The sequence below is a fragment of the Mobula hypostoma genome, chromosome 6 (genome assembly GCF_963921235.1).
Source record: "Mobula hypostoma chromosome 6, sMobHyp1.1, whole genome shotgun sequence".
In the NCBI taxonomy this organism is placed as follows: domain Eukaryota; kingdom Metazoa; phylum Chordata; class Chondrichthyes; order Myliobatiformes; family Myliobatidae; genus Mobula; species Mobula hypostoma.
This window is the reverse complement of record NC_086102.1, coordinates 107,166,411-107,184,516: the sequence shown is the minus strand read 5'-3', so window position 1 is coordinate 107,184,516 and position 18,106 is coordinate 107,166,411. Positions and strand designations below refer to the sequence as shown.

Here is an 18,106-nt window from a genome sequence, read left to right as displayed (position 1 = left end):
CCTCTGCTTTAAATATACCCAATGATATGGCCACCATAGGTGTCTGTGGCAATGAATTCCACAGATTCACCATCGTCTGGCTAAAGAAATTCCTCCTCACTTCTGTTCTGAAGGGAAGTCCTTTGCTCTGAGGGCGTGCCCCCGGTACTAGACTCCACCACTATTGGAAACATCTTCTCCACATCCTCTCTACCCTTTCAATATTCGATAGGTTTCAATCAGATCTGCAGCCCCCCATCATTTTTCCAAACTCCAGTGAGTACAGGTCCGGAGCCATCAAACGCTCCTCATACATTAACCCTTTCATTTCTAGGAACATCTCCCGAACCTCCCCTGGACCCTCTCCATCACCAGACATCTTTTCTTAAATAAGGGGCCCAGAACTGTACACGATACTCCAAGTGCAGTCTGACCAATGCTTCAGCCATTGGCAGGACAAGCCTCATTCCCTGTTGACCCATCTCACACCGGCATCTCCGGAGCAGTGAAGGCCTTTATTTTAATGAAATTGATTAAAATACATACAAGAAATAATTTTATGGTGATTGGAGGAACGTATAAGGGAGATGGCAGAGCAGTAGGTGCGTGAAACACAACATCGAACAGTACAGCCCACGAACAGGCCCTTCAGCCCACAATGCTGTGTGACGCTAAATAAGCTAATGAATCTTAATTAAACTTCCACCACCAACCTCCCCCCCTCCCCCCCTCCCCCCCCAGCTGTTATAAGACTTTTGAACAGACCTCTTGTATGATAAAGCTGACCTCAAACTACCTGGCCATGGCCTTTGCACCCTATTATTTATCATTGGACTTTCTCTGTAACTGTAAAACTACACTCAGTGGCCACTTTATTAGGTACACCAGTACACCTGCTCATTAATGCAAATACTGAATCAGCCAATCATGTGGCAGCAACCCAAAGCATAAAGGCATGTAGGTAAGGTCAGTTGTTCTGACTAAACATCTGAATGGGGAAGAAATGTGATCTGAGTGACTTTGACCATTGGTGCCAGATGGAGTGGTTTGAGTATCTCAGAGACTGCTGATCACCTGGGATTTTCACACACAACAGTCCCAAGAGTTTATTGAGAATGGTGCAAAAAACAAAAAAAAAATCCAGTGAGCATAAGTCCTCTGCACAAAAATGCCTTGTTAGTGAGAGAGGTCAGAGGGGAATGGCCAGACTGGTTCAAGCTGACAGGAAGGTGAATGCAATTCAGATAACCACTTGTTACAACAGTGGTGCGTAGGTAGGGATCTATGAATGCATAGCACATCGAACCTTGAAGTAGATGGGCTGCAGGAGCAAAAGGCCACGAGCATACACTCAGTGCCTACTTCATTAGGTACAGGAGTAGTTAATAAAGTGGCCAGTGAATGTATATTCTGCGTTCTGTTATTGCTTTTCCTTTTGTACCACCTCAATGTACGTGCTGAAGTATGGCATGCAAAATAAAGGTTCTCGCTGTTATATTAGTAGATGTGGTGATAATAAATCAAATCAATAATAAATCAATACTAACGTCCTTCCCCATAAAGCTTTAGCATTGGCTGCAGCACCATTCAGCATATACTCCTGCAGCCTGGAGCATACCAGCTGGCAGCACGCCCTTGTGGACATCTCACTGTGCTGGGAGACCAACAAGATTCATCCACAAACTTGGCTTTGTGACCAGGTTTGTGGACGATACAAAGATCAGTGAGGGGCAGGTGACATTGAGGAAACAGGGAGTCTGCAGAAGGACTTAATCAGATTAGGAGAATGGGCAATGAAGTGGCAGATGCAGTCAAGTCGTAGGGAGGTATATGGTCATGTACGTTGGTAGGTGAAGTAAAGACCAAAATTTTCTAAACAGGGAGCAAATTCAGAAATCAGAGGTGCAGAGGGACCAGAAAGTCCTCGTGCAGGATTCCCTAAAGGTTCATTTGCTGGTTGAGTCAGGGTAAGGAAGGCAAATGCAATGTTAGCATTCATTTCCAGAGGACTAGAACATGAAAGCAAGGATGTAATGCTGTGGCTTCATAAAGCATTGGTCAACCGCACTTGGAGTACTGTGAGCAGCTCTGAGAGCCTTATCTAAGAAAAGATATGCTGGCATTGGAGAGGGTCCAGAGGAGGTTCATGAGAGTGACCCAGGAATGAAAAGGTTAACATATGAGGAGCGTTTGATGGCTCTAGGCCTGTACTCACTGGAGGTTAGAAGAATTGAGATGGGGGTGGTGGAAATCTCATTGAAACCTATCAAATATTGAAAGGCCTCGATAGGTTGGACATGGAGAAGATGTTTCCTATAGTGGGAAGTCTAGAACCGGAGGGCACAGTCTTCTATGACTTATGGTCTAAGTTTCAGGCAACGTGAAATGTACCTGGGAATCAGTAAGAGGTGGCAGTGTGGACACTTTTCAAGGCACAGGTTTTGGGAGAGGAAGCCAGCAGAGTGAAGGAGCATCTGGCTAGGAGCTTCCTCACACCTGACCACTACTGGCTCATGGTGAGAGGTGGAGGGCAAAAGATCTCCAACAGGCTACCCAAACCCAACCACTGAACACCGAATATCCACGAGCTGGTGTCTGGTGTATTTCATTGCATCGCTCTTCCAAGATGCCCACTCATCCCATACCCTTCCTTCAACCAATCAGAGCAGTTGCTAGAAGAGCGTAATAGGTCATTTGGCCCACTGAGTCTGCTCTGCCATTCAGTCATGACTTCTCTCAGGAAGTGAATAATTATCATAGGATCACCAGCTTCTGTCCTGCTCTGGCACCCAACAACCAGCTTCCTCTCCATTTCCGCAACGGCACCTATAACGAAAAAACTATGGGGTTCAGGGACATGATCAGATGCAGGACTTACATGTCGGAAAGCAGCCAGGTTATGCTCTGCCTCCTCCTTGAGTTGAATCTCCTCTTGTAATCTGCAAGAGATGAGAAAGTCCAGGTGATCACCACCCGAGCCTCTGTCTGTCCCTCTCTAGCCTGACAAAAGTTTATAAAATTACGCAGGGCACTAACAGAGCAGACAGAAACTCTTTCTCGAGGTAGAAATGTCAGGTACTGTACAGAAGACACGGTATTTCAGGTGAGGGGGAAATTTTAAAGGAAGTGTGTGAGCAAAGTTTATTTTACATAGAGAATGTTGGGTCTCTGGGAAGTGCTGTCGGGGTGGTGGTGATGGAAGGAGCAACTATGACTGTGGTGTTAGATAGACACACGAATACACTGGGAATGAGGGATTTTGATCTTGAGTAGCAAAAGAGAATTAGTTTAATTCAGCATCATATCAACTGCAAACATTGTGGACTGAAGGGGCCACTGTCTGTTTTGTACCAATTTTAAAACATTATTTTTATCTAGAGATACAGGAAGGTAGCACCCCCCCCCCCCCCGCCCACGGTGCACGGTGCTCAGTTACACCCATGCGACCAATCAACTTCAGTGATAGGAGCAAAGTTAGCCCATTCAGCCCGCCCAGTCTGCTCCAGCATTCTGGATGGCTTTGGGATGTGGGAGGACCCTGGAACACTTGGAGGAAACCCACGTGGTCACGGAGAGAACATACGCACTGCTTTCAGACAGCGGCGGAATGGAATGGGAGTTGCTGGCATTTTGGTAGCGTTAACGCTTATTGCCACACTCTCATGCCACCCTGTATTCTGTTTATCTTCTAATCCTCATTACGCTAAGCTGAAAGGCTCACTGGGTTATTTCAGACAGCACTTGGGATACAGTGCATCTGGAGTTATAGAAGCAGGTTATTTGGTAGTCAGCCTGGAGTTATCCCGACTACCCAATACCAGTGTACACTGGGTTACAAACTCCCAAGTCATGGACACCAACAAGCTCCTGTAAGGTTATTAATTTTAAAGTCAAACATATGAACATATATACACCTGTCCACTCCTCTCTCTCCCCTCCCCCCTTCCCCCTTTCCATCTTTCTTTCCCTTCCTCTCCATTATGTGCTATTGGTGCTGTTTATTATGATACTGAAGAGACACTAGAAACTACAGACGTTGGAATCTGGAGCCACAAACAAACTGCTGAAGGAAGTCAACAAGTTGAGCAGTATCTGTGGGGAGGGATGAAGGTGTTGTTGACGTTTTTGGGTTGAAACCCTGCATCAGGACTTAATTCCAAAATGTGTACAATTCCTTCCCCCCACACCCTTCAGAACCTGAGTAAAAGGGAAAAGTAGTTTTGATTAGGACTTCATTTCCTGGAGCAAAGGAGAATGGAGGAGATATTAGGAGAAGTAAGAATAAAAATAAGTTACCTTAAAAATAAGATGTACAAGATTTACAAGTCAAAGATTACAAGGTAATTTCCTCAGCTATAGGTTGACTCATTATAAAGCCTGATGGATGAGGGCAAGAATGACCTCATAGAGCACTCTCTGGAGCAGCACAGTTGTCCTAGTCCGTCACTGAAAGTGCTCCTCTGTTCAGCCAAGGTGGCATGCAGGAGGTGAGAAACATTGTCCAGAATTGTCAGGATTTTCCTGGATATGAAGGGCTATGGTCAGGGTGCAGTTAGGTGGAACTAGGTGGAATGTCGGGCTGGCATGGACTAGATAGGCCCAAGGGCTAGTTTCTGTGCTGCTCTATGATTCTACGTCTCTACAAACTCCAAAAGCACATTAAAAGTACAAGGTCCTGTCCTGGAATTCTACCCTCTCTCTTCTTTTAAGATCTCAATAACTCTGGATTCCAGGCCTCTCAACAGATGGGCATGTCCAGTTATTTTTGATCACCACTTGCTAATTCATGCAGCTGCAACATTCCCCCGGCATTCCTGATGGAATTAGTTCGTGAGCCCTTGCTGGCTCCCCTGGAAACTGGCCCTATTTTTGCCCTTGCTCCCACCAGTTCTTGTCTCAGCTGTCCGCAGCCTCGGCTCCTCACTATCTTATCTTCTCTGTCAGTCACCCTTTGTGCAACTGTCTCTGTTTATGTCCTTCTTAATGCACCACGGTGGCCAGTAATCAGGTCTTCAGCTCCCTGTCTGTGTGGATTCAGGTGCCCAGTGCATGGGCTGGTGTTTTATTTCTTTATTTAGAGAGACCAAGCAGACCAGGCCCTTCTGGCCCAACCCGCTGCACCATTCAGCAACCCACTGACCTTAGCCTAATCACAGAACAACTTACCAGCATGTTTTTGGACTCTGGGAGGAAACCAGAGCATCTGGAGGAAACCCCCTGGGTTCACAGGGAGAACATGCAAACTTGCTTATAGAAAACGCCTGAACTGAACTCCGTACTCCAGCACCCTGAGCTGTACCAGTGCGCTAACCACCATGCTACCACATTGTACACAGGATGCAGATAGATTTCAACCCAAAAGTGTGAAGTGATTCACTTTGGAAGATTGAATTAGAAGAGAATGAAGTTGAGAGGGAAAATAAATCAGCCATGACCAAACAGCAGAGGAGACGCTTAACTGAATGGCCTAATTCTTCTCCTTTGTCTTATGGTTGTAATGGCAGGATTCTTAGCGGGTGGAGGAACAAATAAATCTTGGGGTCCACGCCCATAGATTCCTCAAAGTTGTCATGCAAGTTAATATGTTAGTTAAAAAGGCTTATGGTGTGTTGGCCTTCATTAGTCAGGGGATTGAGGTCAAGAGCCATTAGGTAATGTTCAAAGTAAATTTATTATCGAAGTACATATACATCACCATATACAAGAGATTCACTTTCTCAAGGCATACTCAATAAATCCAGAAGAAAATAATAACAGTAATAGAATCAATGAAAGACCACACAAATTTGGGGTTTCAACCAGAGTGCAAAAGACAACAGATTGTGAAAGTACAAAAAGAAAGAAAAAAATATTGAGAACATGATAAGAAGAGCCCTTGAAAGATTATGGAAACATTTCAATGAGGGGGCAAGTGAAGTTGAGTGAAGTTATCCCCTTTGGTTCAAGAGCCTGATAGCTGAGTGTTAACTGTTCCTGGATCTCGTGGTGTGAGTCGTGAGCCTCCTGTACCTTCTTCCTGATGACAGCAGTGAGAAGAGAGCATGACCTAGCCGCTGGGGGTCTGTGATGTTGGATATTGTTTTCTTGTGACAACGTTTTTATAGGTATGGTCGATGGTGGGGAGGGCTTGACTTGTGATGGACTAGGCTGATCTACTGCTTTTTGTAGGATTTTCCGTTCAAGTGCATTGGTAGTTTCCATACCAGGCCGTGATGCGGCCAGTCAATATACACTCCACCACATATCAAGATTGTCAAAGTTTTAGATGCCATGCTGAATCTTTACAAACTCCGGTGGAAGTCAAGGTGATGCCATGCTTTCTTCATTGCTGCTCTCCGAAACTCTCATTAGACCGCAGTTAAAGTATTATGTTCAGTTCTGTTCCCCTCATTATAGGATGGTTGTGAAAGCTTTAAAGAATGCAGAGGAGATTTACCAGGAAGCTGCCTGGATTGGAGAGCAGGTTTTTTTTGAGGGCAGGTTGAGCGAGCAAGGGGCTTTTCCCTTTGGAGCGAAGGAGAATGAGAGATGAGATAGAAGTGTACAAGATGATAGCAGGCATTGATGGAGTGGACAGCCAGAGATTTTTTTTCCCCAGGGTGGAAATGGCTGATACGAGGGGACGTAATTTTAAGGTGATTGGCAGAAAGGACAGGGGAGGATGTCAGACAGTATTTTTACAGAGAACGATGGGTGCGTGGAATGCACTGCCAGGGGTGGAGGTAGAAGCAGATAGATTAGGGACATTTAAGAAACTCTAAGGGAAAAGCCCTAGCTTTCTCAATCTTTCCTCAAAAGACATGCTCTCTAATCCAGGCACATGAATGACAGCAAAAATGGAGGGTTATATAGGAAGGAAGGGTTAGATTGATCTTAGAGAAGGATCAAAGGCCAGCACAACATCATGTGTGGTACAGTTCTATTTTCGATGTTCTAAAGGGGTGCTACACCTCGGAGAGTCTGCTTTTAGATGATACTGACCTGGGCCCCTTCGCTTGCCTCACCCAGATTAATATCAAAGGTCCTGTTGTATTTTCCGGGAAGAGAAATGTTTTTCATTTGTTATCCAACCCTGCAATTATTTGGCCATGAACTCCCAACCTTGACCTCCCCGTTTCTGTGCTATTTCGAGGGAGGTGACTGGTAGTATGCCACAGGGGTGGTGTTAGAACCCTTGTTATTCATTATTTATAGAAATGACTTGGATGCAAATACACAAGGCTTGATCAGCAAGTTTGCAGTTGACACAAAATTAGCAGGGATTGTTGATAGTGAGAAATGTTATCGTGGATTTGCAGGGAGATCTTGATCAGTTAGGGAAGTGGGTTGAAGAGTGGAAAATAGATTTCAATACAGGTACATGTAAGGTGATGGATTTTGGAAAGTCAATCCACTGTAGGATTTATACTGTGAATGGAAGGGCACCAGGGAGTGTAATGGAACAGAGGGACCAAGTACAAGTGCATAGTTCTTTGAAAGCAGGTGAAAAGGGCATTTAGCATGCTGGCCCTCAGTCAGGCCATTGAATAAATGAGTTTGGGACATTATGCTGCAATTGTACAAGTCATTACGGGGTTATGGGGAGAAGGCAGGACATTGGGGTGGAGTGAAAAATGGATCAGCCATGATGAAATGGCAGAACAGTCTCATTGGGCGAAATGGCCTAATTTTGCTCCTATATCTTCTGGCCTTACAGCCATTGGTGAGGCCACATTTGGAGTATTGTGTACCATATGGTCACCCTGTTAGTGGCTAAACAGGAGAGATTTCAGAGAAGATCTATGAGGATATTGCCAGGTCTAGAGGGCTTGAGTTACAGGGAGAGGATGGCCAGGCCAGGTCTTTTATTCCTTGAAATGTTGGAGAATGAGGGGTTGCCTTACAGAGACTCTTAAAATTATGAGAGGCATCAAGAAGGAGGATGGTAAGATGCCTTCCCCAGGGTAGGGGAGTCCGAAACTAAGGGACGTGTATTTAGGGAGAGAGGGGAAGGTTTAAAAAAAAAGGGGACCTGAGGGATAACTTTTCATCCAGAGAGTGGTGTGAATATGGACCGAACTGCCAGAGAAAGTGGTTGTGGCAGGTACATGAGTATCTTCTGTGGCAGAGGTGGGGCTTAGAGGCATATGGCCCGAATGCGTGAAATTGGGGTTAGCTGGGTGGATAATGTGCTCAGTACGGACTGACTGTGCCAAAAGGCCTGTACAGAGAACACTACATTGCAGTATAGGCTCTCCACCCCTTGATGTTGTTCTAACCTGTTAATTCACTCAAAGATCAATCTAGCCCTTCTTTCCGCATAGCCCTCCATTTTTCTTTCATCCATGTGGCTATCAAAGAGTCCCTTAAATATCCCTAATGTATCTGCCTCTACCACCACCCCAGCGGGGGTTCCACAAACCCCCACTCTCTGTGCAGGAAGTCTACCACTGACTCCCCACCCCCTATACTTTCCTCCAATCAGCTTGAAATGATGCTTCCATGTATTAGCCATTTCCACCATGGGAAAAGGTCTCCAGCTGTCCACTCCTTCTATGCCCCTCATCATCCTGTACACCTCTGTCCAGTCACCTCTCATCCTCCTTCACTCCAAGGAGAAAAGCCCTAGCTCACTCAACCTGTTCTCATAGGACATGCTTTCCAATCCAGGCATCATCTTTGTAAAGCTCCTCTGCACCCTCTCTTAAACTTCCACATCTCTCCTATAATGAGGTGACCAGAACTGGACACAATACTCCAAACGTGGTCCAACCAGGGCTTTAAAGAGCTATAACATTACTTGGCGGCTCTTGAACTGAATCCCCTGACTAATGCGTTGCAGGTCACACCAACACTCCACCAATCTCTGAGCAAAGAACTTACCTCAGACATCTCCCCTATACATTTCCCCAATCACCTTAAAATTTCAGGCTGAGACTCTTCAAGACTGCATGAAATTTTGTGTACGATTAAATAAAAGGTTTGCTTTATTGGTCACATGTAGCAATGAGACATACAGTGAAATATGTCATTTGAGTCAAATCAGCGAGGATGTGCTGGGGGCAGCCCGCAAGTGTCGCCATACTTCTGGTGCCAATGTGACACATCCACGACTCACGAACCCTGACCTGTACTTCTTTGGAATGTGGGAGGAGACTGGAACACCCGGAGAAACCCCGCGTGGTCACAGCCACGAGAGGGCATCGGGAATGTTTTATTGTTAAGCAGGGGCTGATGGAGCAGGATAGAATTGGACAAGTTTTCAAATAAGCCAGAGTCACAGTGCACAGACTGATACAGTGCAGACTATCAGACAGGCTCATGTAACTTTATCGCAGACACTATTGTAAGCAGACAGGCAGGAGGCAAGAGGAGAACAACAGACTGTTGTTCCAGCTATCCCTGCAGCACTTGTCCTAGAGAGGAAATGTCAGGTTATTTCTGACGAGCCATATAAAGCCCTTCAGTCAGTAGGGTTTACCATATATAGGGAACTGGCTGGAGGAGGAGAGAGAGGAAGGAAAGAAGAGAGATTCCATTGGGTAACAGAGGCTCAGAAAATAAAACCACTCAAAGGAGTCAGAGTCGAAAGTTGTATCGCAACCAGAGATATGAAACTTAGAACAAAGAACAGTACAGTACAGAACCAGGTCCTGCAGAAAACACCACTGATGACTAATCCCATTTTGGGATTAAAATCTCTGATCTTAAAATAAGGGAATTTAATCCCAAAAGCTAATAATAATCCCTAAACAAGATACAAGGGATAAATTTTATCAGAGTATGTTAACAGGCATCAATCAAATGGACAGCCAGATACCTAGGGCGGAAGTGGCTAATTCTAGGGGCATAATTTTAAAGAGATTGCAGGAAAGTGAAAGGGATGTTAGAGCCTTTTAAAAAAAAATATAAACAGAGAGTGGTGAGTGCATAGAACACCACGGCAGGAGTGATGGTAGAGTCAGAGACATTGGGGACATTTAAGAAATTCTATGCACATGGATGATAGAAAAATGGAGGGCTATGTGGGAGGGAAGGATTAGATTGATCCTAGAGTGGATTAAATGGTTGGCACAACATCATGGGCCGAAGGACCTGTACTGTGATGTACTGTTCCAGCTTCTAGCTTGGGTTTGAGGATCTGCCAATTTATAATTCATAGATGTGAGCGGCTCCAAAAGCTGGAATCTGGAGCAAAGAAACAATCTGCTGCAGGAAATCAGCAAGTCAAGCAACATCTGTGGGAAGAGTGATGGTCAATGTTCAGGTGGAAATATGTATAGGAACCATCACGCAGCCTCCACAGATGCTGCCTCAGCCAGAGTCCCTGCAGCAGATCGTTTTTATTTCCAGAATTTACAGGGGTCTGGTGTGAGATACATCTGCTGCCTCTTCCTGCTTACATTCGTTTACAGCAGGCCACGAGATTTCCCCTTCACACCACCCAAACAAATCCTCGGGATTAGAATCAGAGTTACACAGCACAGGAGCAGGTCCTCCAGCCCACCCGTCCATGCCAACCAAGCTGTCCTCTCGAGCTAGCCCTATTTCCCCAAATTTGGCACATATCCCCCCATATCCTTCTAAACCTTTCCTATCCATGTACCTGTCCAAGAGTCTTTTAAACATTGTAATTGTACCTGCCTCAACCACTTCCTCTGGCAGCTCTTTCTGTATTCCAATACCCTCCGTATGAAAATGTCTCTTATCAAAGATTAAAGATTAGTTTTATTTATCAGGTGTACATCAAGACATACAGTTAAATGTGTCGTTTGCATCAACGACCATCATTATCCTAGGATGTGCTAGGATACACTTCCAGCGGCAACTTACTAACCCCGACCCGTACGTGTTTGGAAAGTGGGAGGACACCCACACAGTCATGGGGAGAATGCACAGACAGCGGCAGAAAATGTACCCTGACCGTTGACCGTTGGTGCTATAAAGCATGATGCTGGCCACTATGCTACCAGACCACCCACATCCCATACAACCATAAGACATAGGAGCAGAATTAGGCCTTTCGGTCCATCGGCAGGAGGAGAAGATGGCGGCGTGACGCAGCTCGCAGCGGCCACTCCGGTGGTGATGTCTGTTATCTGTCAAGTAGGGTGCCATGCACAATCCTGATTTGATAGAGACAGATGTGAGAGCATGGAGGAACATCTGGTGAAACTTCTGAGATGCCTGTTTTGCTGCCGCTGCTACTGTGTGATCCTGAATCTCCGGAGGGGAAGGCCCCGAGTCCTTGGCTTTGCTTGTTGCTCAGCGGCTGGGGCTGGGTCAAAGCGCTCGGCAGAGATGGTGTTCGGTGCTCGGTGTCAGAAGGCTGGTCGGAGGCTCAAAGTTTTCGGACGGACTCAGAGTTCGCTGCGGTCAGGTGCTTCCAATGCATTGGCAAGTTTGCGGTGCTGGAAGCTCATGGTAGGGAGAGTTTCTCCCTTCTACCGTCTGCGTGAGATGATGGGGCTATCCGGACTTTGAGACTTTTTTTTACCGTGCCCATGGTCTGCTTTTTATCAAATTACGGTATTGCTTTGCACTGTTGTAACTAATGTTATAATTATGTGGTTTTGTCAGTTTTAGTCTTGGTTTGTCCTGTGATTCTGTGATATCTTTCTGGAGGAACATTGTATCATTTTTTAATGCATGCACTTCTAAATGACAATAAACGAGGACTGAGTGTCCTCGTAATCTAAGTGTGCTCTCCCATTCCATCATGGCTGATTTATTATCCATTTCAACCCCATTCTCCTGCCTTCTCCCTGTCACCATTGACACCCTTACTAATCAAGAACCTATCAACTTCCACTATAAATATACCCAATGACTTGGCCTCCACAGACATGTGTGATAATGAATTCTACAGATTCACTAACCTCTGGATAAAGAAATTCTTCCTCATCTCTGTTCTAAAGCGATGTCCTTGTATTGAGCCCTCTGGTCTCATTCTCCCCCACTATTGGAAACATCCTCTCCAATCCACTAACTGGCCTTTCAACATTTGATAGGTTTCAGTGAGATTCCCCTCATTCTTCTGAATGCCAGAGCCATCAACACTCCTCATACGTTAACTCTTTCATTTCTGGTATCACTCTCATGAACCTCCACTGCCCCCTCTCCAATGCCAACACATCCTTTCTTAGATAAGGGCCCAAAACTGCTCACAATACTCCAAATGTCATCAACTGCCACTTCTTTACCCATTCCCCAATCTGTCCAAGTGCTTCTGCAGACTCTCTGCTTCCTCAACAATACCCGCCCCTCCATCTGTCTGTGTACCATCTGCGATTTTGGCCACAAAGTCATCGATTCCATCATTCAAGTTATTGACATAGAACATGAAAGCAACTGGTCCCAAGTCCGACCCCTACATACAGGGTCTCACTGGAGGAAAGCTGCTTCAAAGGTCAGCATGCCTTGAAGATGTCTTACAGTGGAGATGTACGACAGAGACAAAAGAGACCACAGATGTTGGAATCTGGAGTAAGAGACAATCTACTGAAGGGATTCAGTGGGTTGAGCCACATCTGTGGACAGGGGAGGGTATGGATAATCAACATTTTGGGTTGAAACAGTCCAGATGAAGGCCTTGTCCGTTTCCCTCTATGGATTCTGCTGGACCCATTGAACTGGTCCAGTATCTTGTTTGTTGCTCCAGATTCCAGCGTCTGCAGTCTCTTGGGAATGAGCAGCAGATTGCCTTCAATTACCGTACGGTAGTTATCCAGGTGGGTTCATACAACCATCTAGTACAGGGATTTCCAACCTGGGGTCCACAGATCCCTCAGTTAATGGTAGGGGTTCATGACATAAAACCCTGATCGAGTACTTTCACGATCTAATTCCTGATTTATTCAATGCCAGGGAGCCTGGATCAGTATACTGAATCTGTCTGTTGGTACAGTAACATAACCAACCAGCTACCACTTCCTGGGGCAATGAATGAACAGAATGAAGAGAGACCACAGAAGGTCTGTCCTCGGGAGAAAAGGTTAACTATAATATTTACTGATGGATAGACAACCTTCAGGCCTGGACTCAACACTAACCCTCATCTACAGACTCCCCTAACAGAGTAAAAATGTACCACAGCACAGTAGTGTAGCCATTAACATAACACCGCACAGAAACAGCAATCTGCAACTGGGGTTCAATTTCCCCTGCTGTCTGTAAGGAGCTTGTACATTCTCCCCAGTGACACTGGCCGAACGTCAGTGAAGTACAGGGGAGATTCGTTCTCTGGGAGGTCTAACCCAGCTGTGAAGGTGATGTTCCATCAGTATACTACTAGACTAGAACTGGTAGTAGGATCGTGGGTGGCTAAGTCAAGGAGGTAAGCATGCCTTTGCTACTTTGTAGGTTATGCCTCTTCAGGCAAAGGCTGTACCCAGTGAGGATGATGGCAGCAGGGCGTCTGATGGTGTCTGTGGCAGATGAATCCAAAAGGGTCAATGGTACAGCCACCTCGGTTACATGTGGAGGAACCAGAGTGCTGGTCAACGGACAGCATCACTAGACTAGTTAGTTGTCACTGTGGGGCAGCTTCCTTATCCACGAAGTCTGTTACACTCCTGTGTACCACTTAGCATAGATTTGGAAGCCCAGAGAGACTGTATGGTGGGGGCACGACACTGTCTGTCTGATTACCATGCAGGACGTCAGTCAACATGGAAATCGATGGACAGCCGAAGACATTCTCCCCGTGACCATATGGGTTTCCTCCAGTTGCTCTGGTTTCCTCCCACATTCCACAGACCTACAAATTAGGGTCAGTATGTTGGCGCTGGAAGAAGGGTGACACTTGCAGGCTGCCCCCAGTACACCCGCAGACTGTGTAAATCATTGACACAAATGGCACACTTCACTGTATGTCTCGATACACATGGGACAGATTAATCTAATCTTTGCCTGTATGTCTTGGCTGAACCAGCAACTACAGAGCACTGTTGCTGCCAATGTTCACTCTAGAAAACAGTTGTGCCAACCACCCACTGCTCTGAGCAAGAATTATTTATTTAAAATTGCATGGCATTTTAATCTTTTTGTAATATTTAGAAAGAAAATTGAAAATCACATACTTTTGATTTGATTTATTAATTGAATGGCATAATGAAATACAGTTCAAAGAAACTTTCACACTTCATAAACTTTTACTTGCCTGTCTTTTTAACAAATCCATTGTCTACAAACACTGTCTTAGATTAATTTTGCAGCCTGATGAAAGATACATTTTAATCCTCATTAGAACATCCAAATGTTCCACTTCTAGTTTGTTTCTGGATTTACAGCTGGTGGAATTCATAATACTAAATCCACATTTGCAGTCAGCACTAGAATGATGTCAACAAGAATTGACAATTTCTTTGTTTCTGAGTAGGTAGTTCAACATATCATTGAATGTCTTAATTGAACCAGTCTCAACTTATTCAGAAATGACAAATTTGAAATCACAGTATTGCTGCAATTTTCTTAAAATTATATTAACATTATAAAAAGAAAATTCCAACTGTGTGGCAACAAAGGCTATGTGCTCAGGAGCGTTTCGGTTACTGCGTATGCAACTTAGAGGGAACAGTGGCTGTTGCAAGGTCTCAACCTGAAATGCTGACCATTCCTCTGCCTCCACAGATGCTGCCCGACCCACTGAGTTCCTCAAGAAATTTATAGAGTAAAGTCACTGAGGACTACAGCACAGAAACAGGCTCTTCAATCCACCTGATCGAAGCTGATCTGACCTTTTGCCTAGTCCCACCTACCTGCACCACACTACAGTCATGGAATCAGAGCAGGTCATTTGGCCCATCTAGTTTATGCTGAACTGTTATTCTGACCAGTTTCACTGACTCGCTGGGCTGAAGGGGCTGCTCCTGTGCTGTAGTGTCTATGACTTCATCTGCATGCAAGGCAGAGCTGAGGACAAGATAAAACAGCTTTGACGGAATTGGACCTTTGTTGTACGTGTGAGTGAGTCGGTCACCTATTGTACCAAAATAATCGTACCATGTGTAAAAAGGCTTGCAATGAGATGTGCCCATTCCAGATATACAACACACTACCTTCCAAGAATGAGACCAGCTCGCTATAGATACCTGGGGACCCTTTGACGGCGGCATGGTCTCAAAAGGGTTTCTGTTCTTCCAACATTATTTGTGATTTGATCAGAGAGGCCAGGGGTGGTGGGCGAGGCAGAGGGGCCAGGGCCATTTAAGAGACTTTTAGATAGGCACATACAGGCAGATGAAAGAAAATTGAGGGAGAGAAGGATCCGATTGATTTGGAGTAGGTTCAAGGGTCAGCACAACTGAGTGAGCTGAAGCGCCTGTACTGTGCTGCACTGTACCATGTTCTATGAATAGTCACAGTGACTTTGAGAGGGATTCCCAGAGCTAAGTTCCTGCATTACCAGTCTCAGGGTTGGCACAGTGGTACAGTGGGTAGAGCCACTACCTCCATTCTGGAGACCTGGGCTTGATCCTGACCTCGGCCACTGACTGAGTGGAGTTTGCCTGCTCTCCCAGTGACTGTGTAGATTTCCCCAGAATGCTCCGGTTTCCTCCCATATTCCAGAGGCTTGCTGATGGACAGGTCAATTGCCTTCTGTAAATTGCCCCCGAGTGTGCAGGTGAGGGATAGGATCTCGGGGAGGGGGCAGTTGAGGGAATGTGGATAGAATAAAATGGGATCAGTGCAGGATCAATTTTTTGTCCATTGTTGAATGGGCGGGTCCCTCAGCCCTACTCTGTTGCTGATTTACAGATTAGTTTTTTTTCACGTGTACACTGAAATGTGTCCCTTTGCATCATTTACCAACACAGTCCAAGGACATGCTGGGGGCAGCCCGCAAGTCCTATCACGCTTCTGGTCCCAACGTAGCATGTCCACGACTCACCTGTACATCTCTGGAATGTGGGAGGGAACCCCGCAGTAAAGGGGAGAATGTACTGACTCCTCACACACAGCGGCGGGAACTGGAGCCCGATCACAGGCACCGTAAAGCCTGACACTAGCTGCTATGCTCCCTCGCCATGCCGGCGGAGAGACAGGTGTCGTCTCGCCGTTTGTAATGTCTTGTGGGCGCATTGGGCGCTATGTTCTATTGCTATGCCATATCGCTATATATGGGCTATGGTCCATGCGCGGTGCTCTACCTTCAATAATAACTTATTTATAGCGCACTTTTCGTACACACGATGTAGTTCAAAGTGCAAAATTCAAATGCAAATATGAAAATAAACGACGTATTAGTTAAAAGCAAGGTAAAGTAAACAGCTTCTGAGCTGGAGTTGGAAAGTGTCAATGGAGTCTGCGCCCCGTGTAGTTTTAAGTATTAAGTTCCAAAGTTTAGCATTGTAGTTTAAAAAATGGATCTGCCAAATATCTTTTGAGGGAGATTATTTAAATTTAAGAGACTGGCGGGAGAAGACCCGCGAGCTGAGGCAGGATTATAAAACGAAAACAATTTGTGGTGCTTTCTGGTCCCAGACCATTAACAGCGGATGACCATGACTAGAACTGAGTGTCCAGTGGGGACCAAAGGTGAGTGAGCCGCCGCATACAAGGCAGAGGTGTGAATTAGCGTCAATGCCCCATGTCCCCTTACCTCTGCTTGAGTTTCTCCAAGTCGTCCGCCAGGTTGTCCCGCTCCACCTCCACGCGCAGCTTCTCGTTGGTCAGGGCGTCGATCTGGCGGCGGAGCTCCCTCATCTCCTGCTCGAAGAGCTCATTGACCCGGCCGGGCTCCTGTCCTCTCAGCCGGTTCAGTTCGACGGTCAGCACCTTGTTCTGCTGCTCGAGGAAGCGCACCTTCTCGATGTAGCTGGCGAAGCGGTCGTTTAGATGCTGCATCTCCGCCTTCTCGTTGGTGCGCGTCTGGATGAACTCCTGGTTCAGGGCATCCGCCAGGTTGAAGTCTACCACCTCATAGCCGCGGCTCGGCGCCTTGACCCTGTAGCTGCCGCCGAAGGAGGGCGAGGAGCTGGTCTTAGAGATGAGAACCCTGGAGCTCAGGCTCCCCCCGCCGAAGCGCCCGCTGGAGTAGGAAGCCCGGTTTAGCTGCGGGGACCCCAGGACATTCCCACCGAATGCCCTCCTGTAGGAGCTTGAAGAGGTGGTGGTCGTGAAAGCCATGGTGCCTAGCTTCGATCCCCTGCACTCTCTCCCCTCTCCCTTCCGCTCCTTCAACAGTAGCTCCAAGGATCTGACCGGGTTCCCCAGCGAGCCTCCACTTTTAATAGGCGGCTCAGAGGAACGGCGCAGGCAACTCCTGGGTCCTAGTGCTCCTCAGCGCGATTAAAAATGCCCCCCCACCACCACCACCCCCACCCCCACCCCCACCCCCCAATCTGTCCAACAGCAACATCGCTATAAACAAACGGTTCGGTCATTGTCACACGGCTGTGGGAGGGAGTGGTGCGGAGAGGAGAGGAGAGGAGAGGGGGAGGGGAGGGATTGGCTGCTGTATTTCCAGAAAACCACAATACATAGGAGCAGAATTAGGCCATTCGTTCATGGAGTCCGCTCCAACATCCCGTCTTGGATAATTTTTTTTATCCCTCTCAACTCTAGTCTCCTGCCTTCCACCTACAACCTTTGACACCCTTACTAATCAAGAACTTCTCAACCTCCGTTTTAAATATACCCAAAGACTTATCCTCCACAGCCATCCGTGGCAATGAATTCCACAGATTCTCCACCTAAATAAATTCCTCATCTCTGTTCTACAGGAACGTCCTTGTATTCCGAGGCTGTGCCCTCCGGTCCTAGACTCTCCCACCATAGGAAACATTCTCTCTACATCCACTCTACCTTGGCCTTTCAATGTTCGATAGGTTTCAATGAGATTCACCCCGCCCCCACCCGCCTTATTCTTTTAAACTCCAGCGAGTAGCTACTGCACTGTTAGGTAACACTTCATTATTCTGGCTCCTTCCCCTTTCATTTCCAGTCCCATACTTGAACCAAATGGCTGAACCCCAATCACTACAAATTAGGCCTGTCCAAGATCTTATACAGCTTCAACATAACATTCCAACTCCTCTACGCAGTAGATTGATTTACGAAGGCAAATGTGCCAAGAGTTCTCTTTACAAACCATCCACTGTACCTGTGATGCCACTTTTATGGAATTATGGATCTGTATTTCCAG

General features: G+C 46.3%; 1 protein-coding gene across 1 annotated transcript in view; it reads right to left on the bottom strand.

Moving 5' to 3' along the window:
- Positions 1-17,231, bottom strand: part of desmb (desmin b) — a 29,014-nt gene extending 11,783 nt beyond the window's left edge. Inside the window, exons 1-2 of the mRNA XM_063051387.1 lie at positions 16,562-17,231; positions 2,858-2,918 (exon numbers count right to left, since the gene is read on the bottom strand). Of these exons, the coding sequence (XP_062907457.1) occupies positions 2,858-2,918; positions 16,562-17,088 (588 nt within the window). The 5' untranslated portion in view covers positions 17,089-17,231. The remainder of the gene's footprint in view (positions 1-2,857; positions 2,919-16,561) is intronic.
- Between the last annotated feature and the right edge of the window lie 875 nt (positions 17,232-18,106).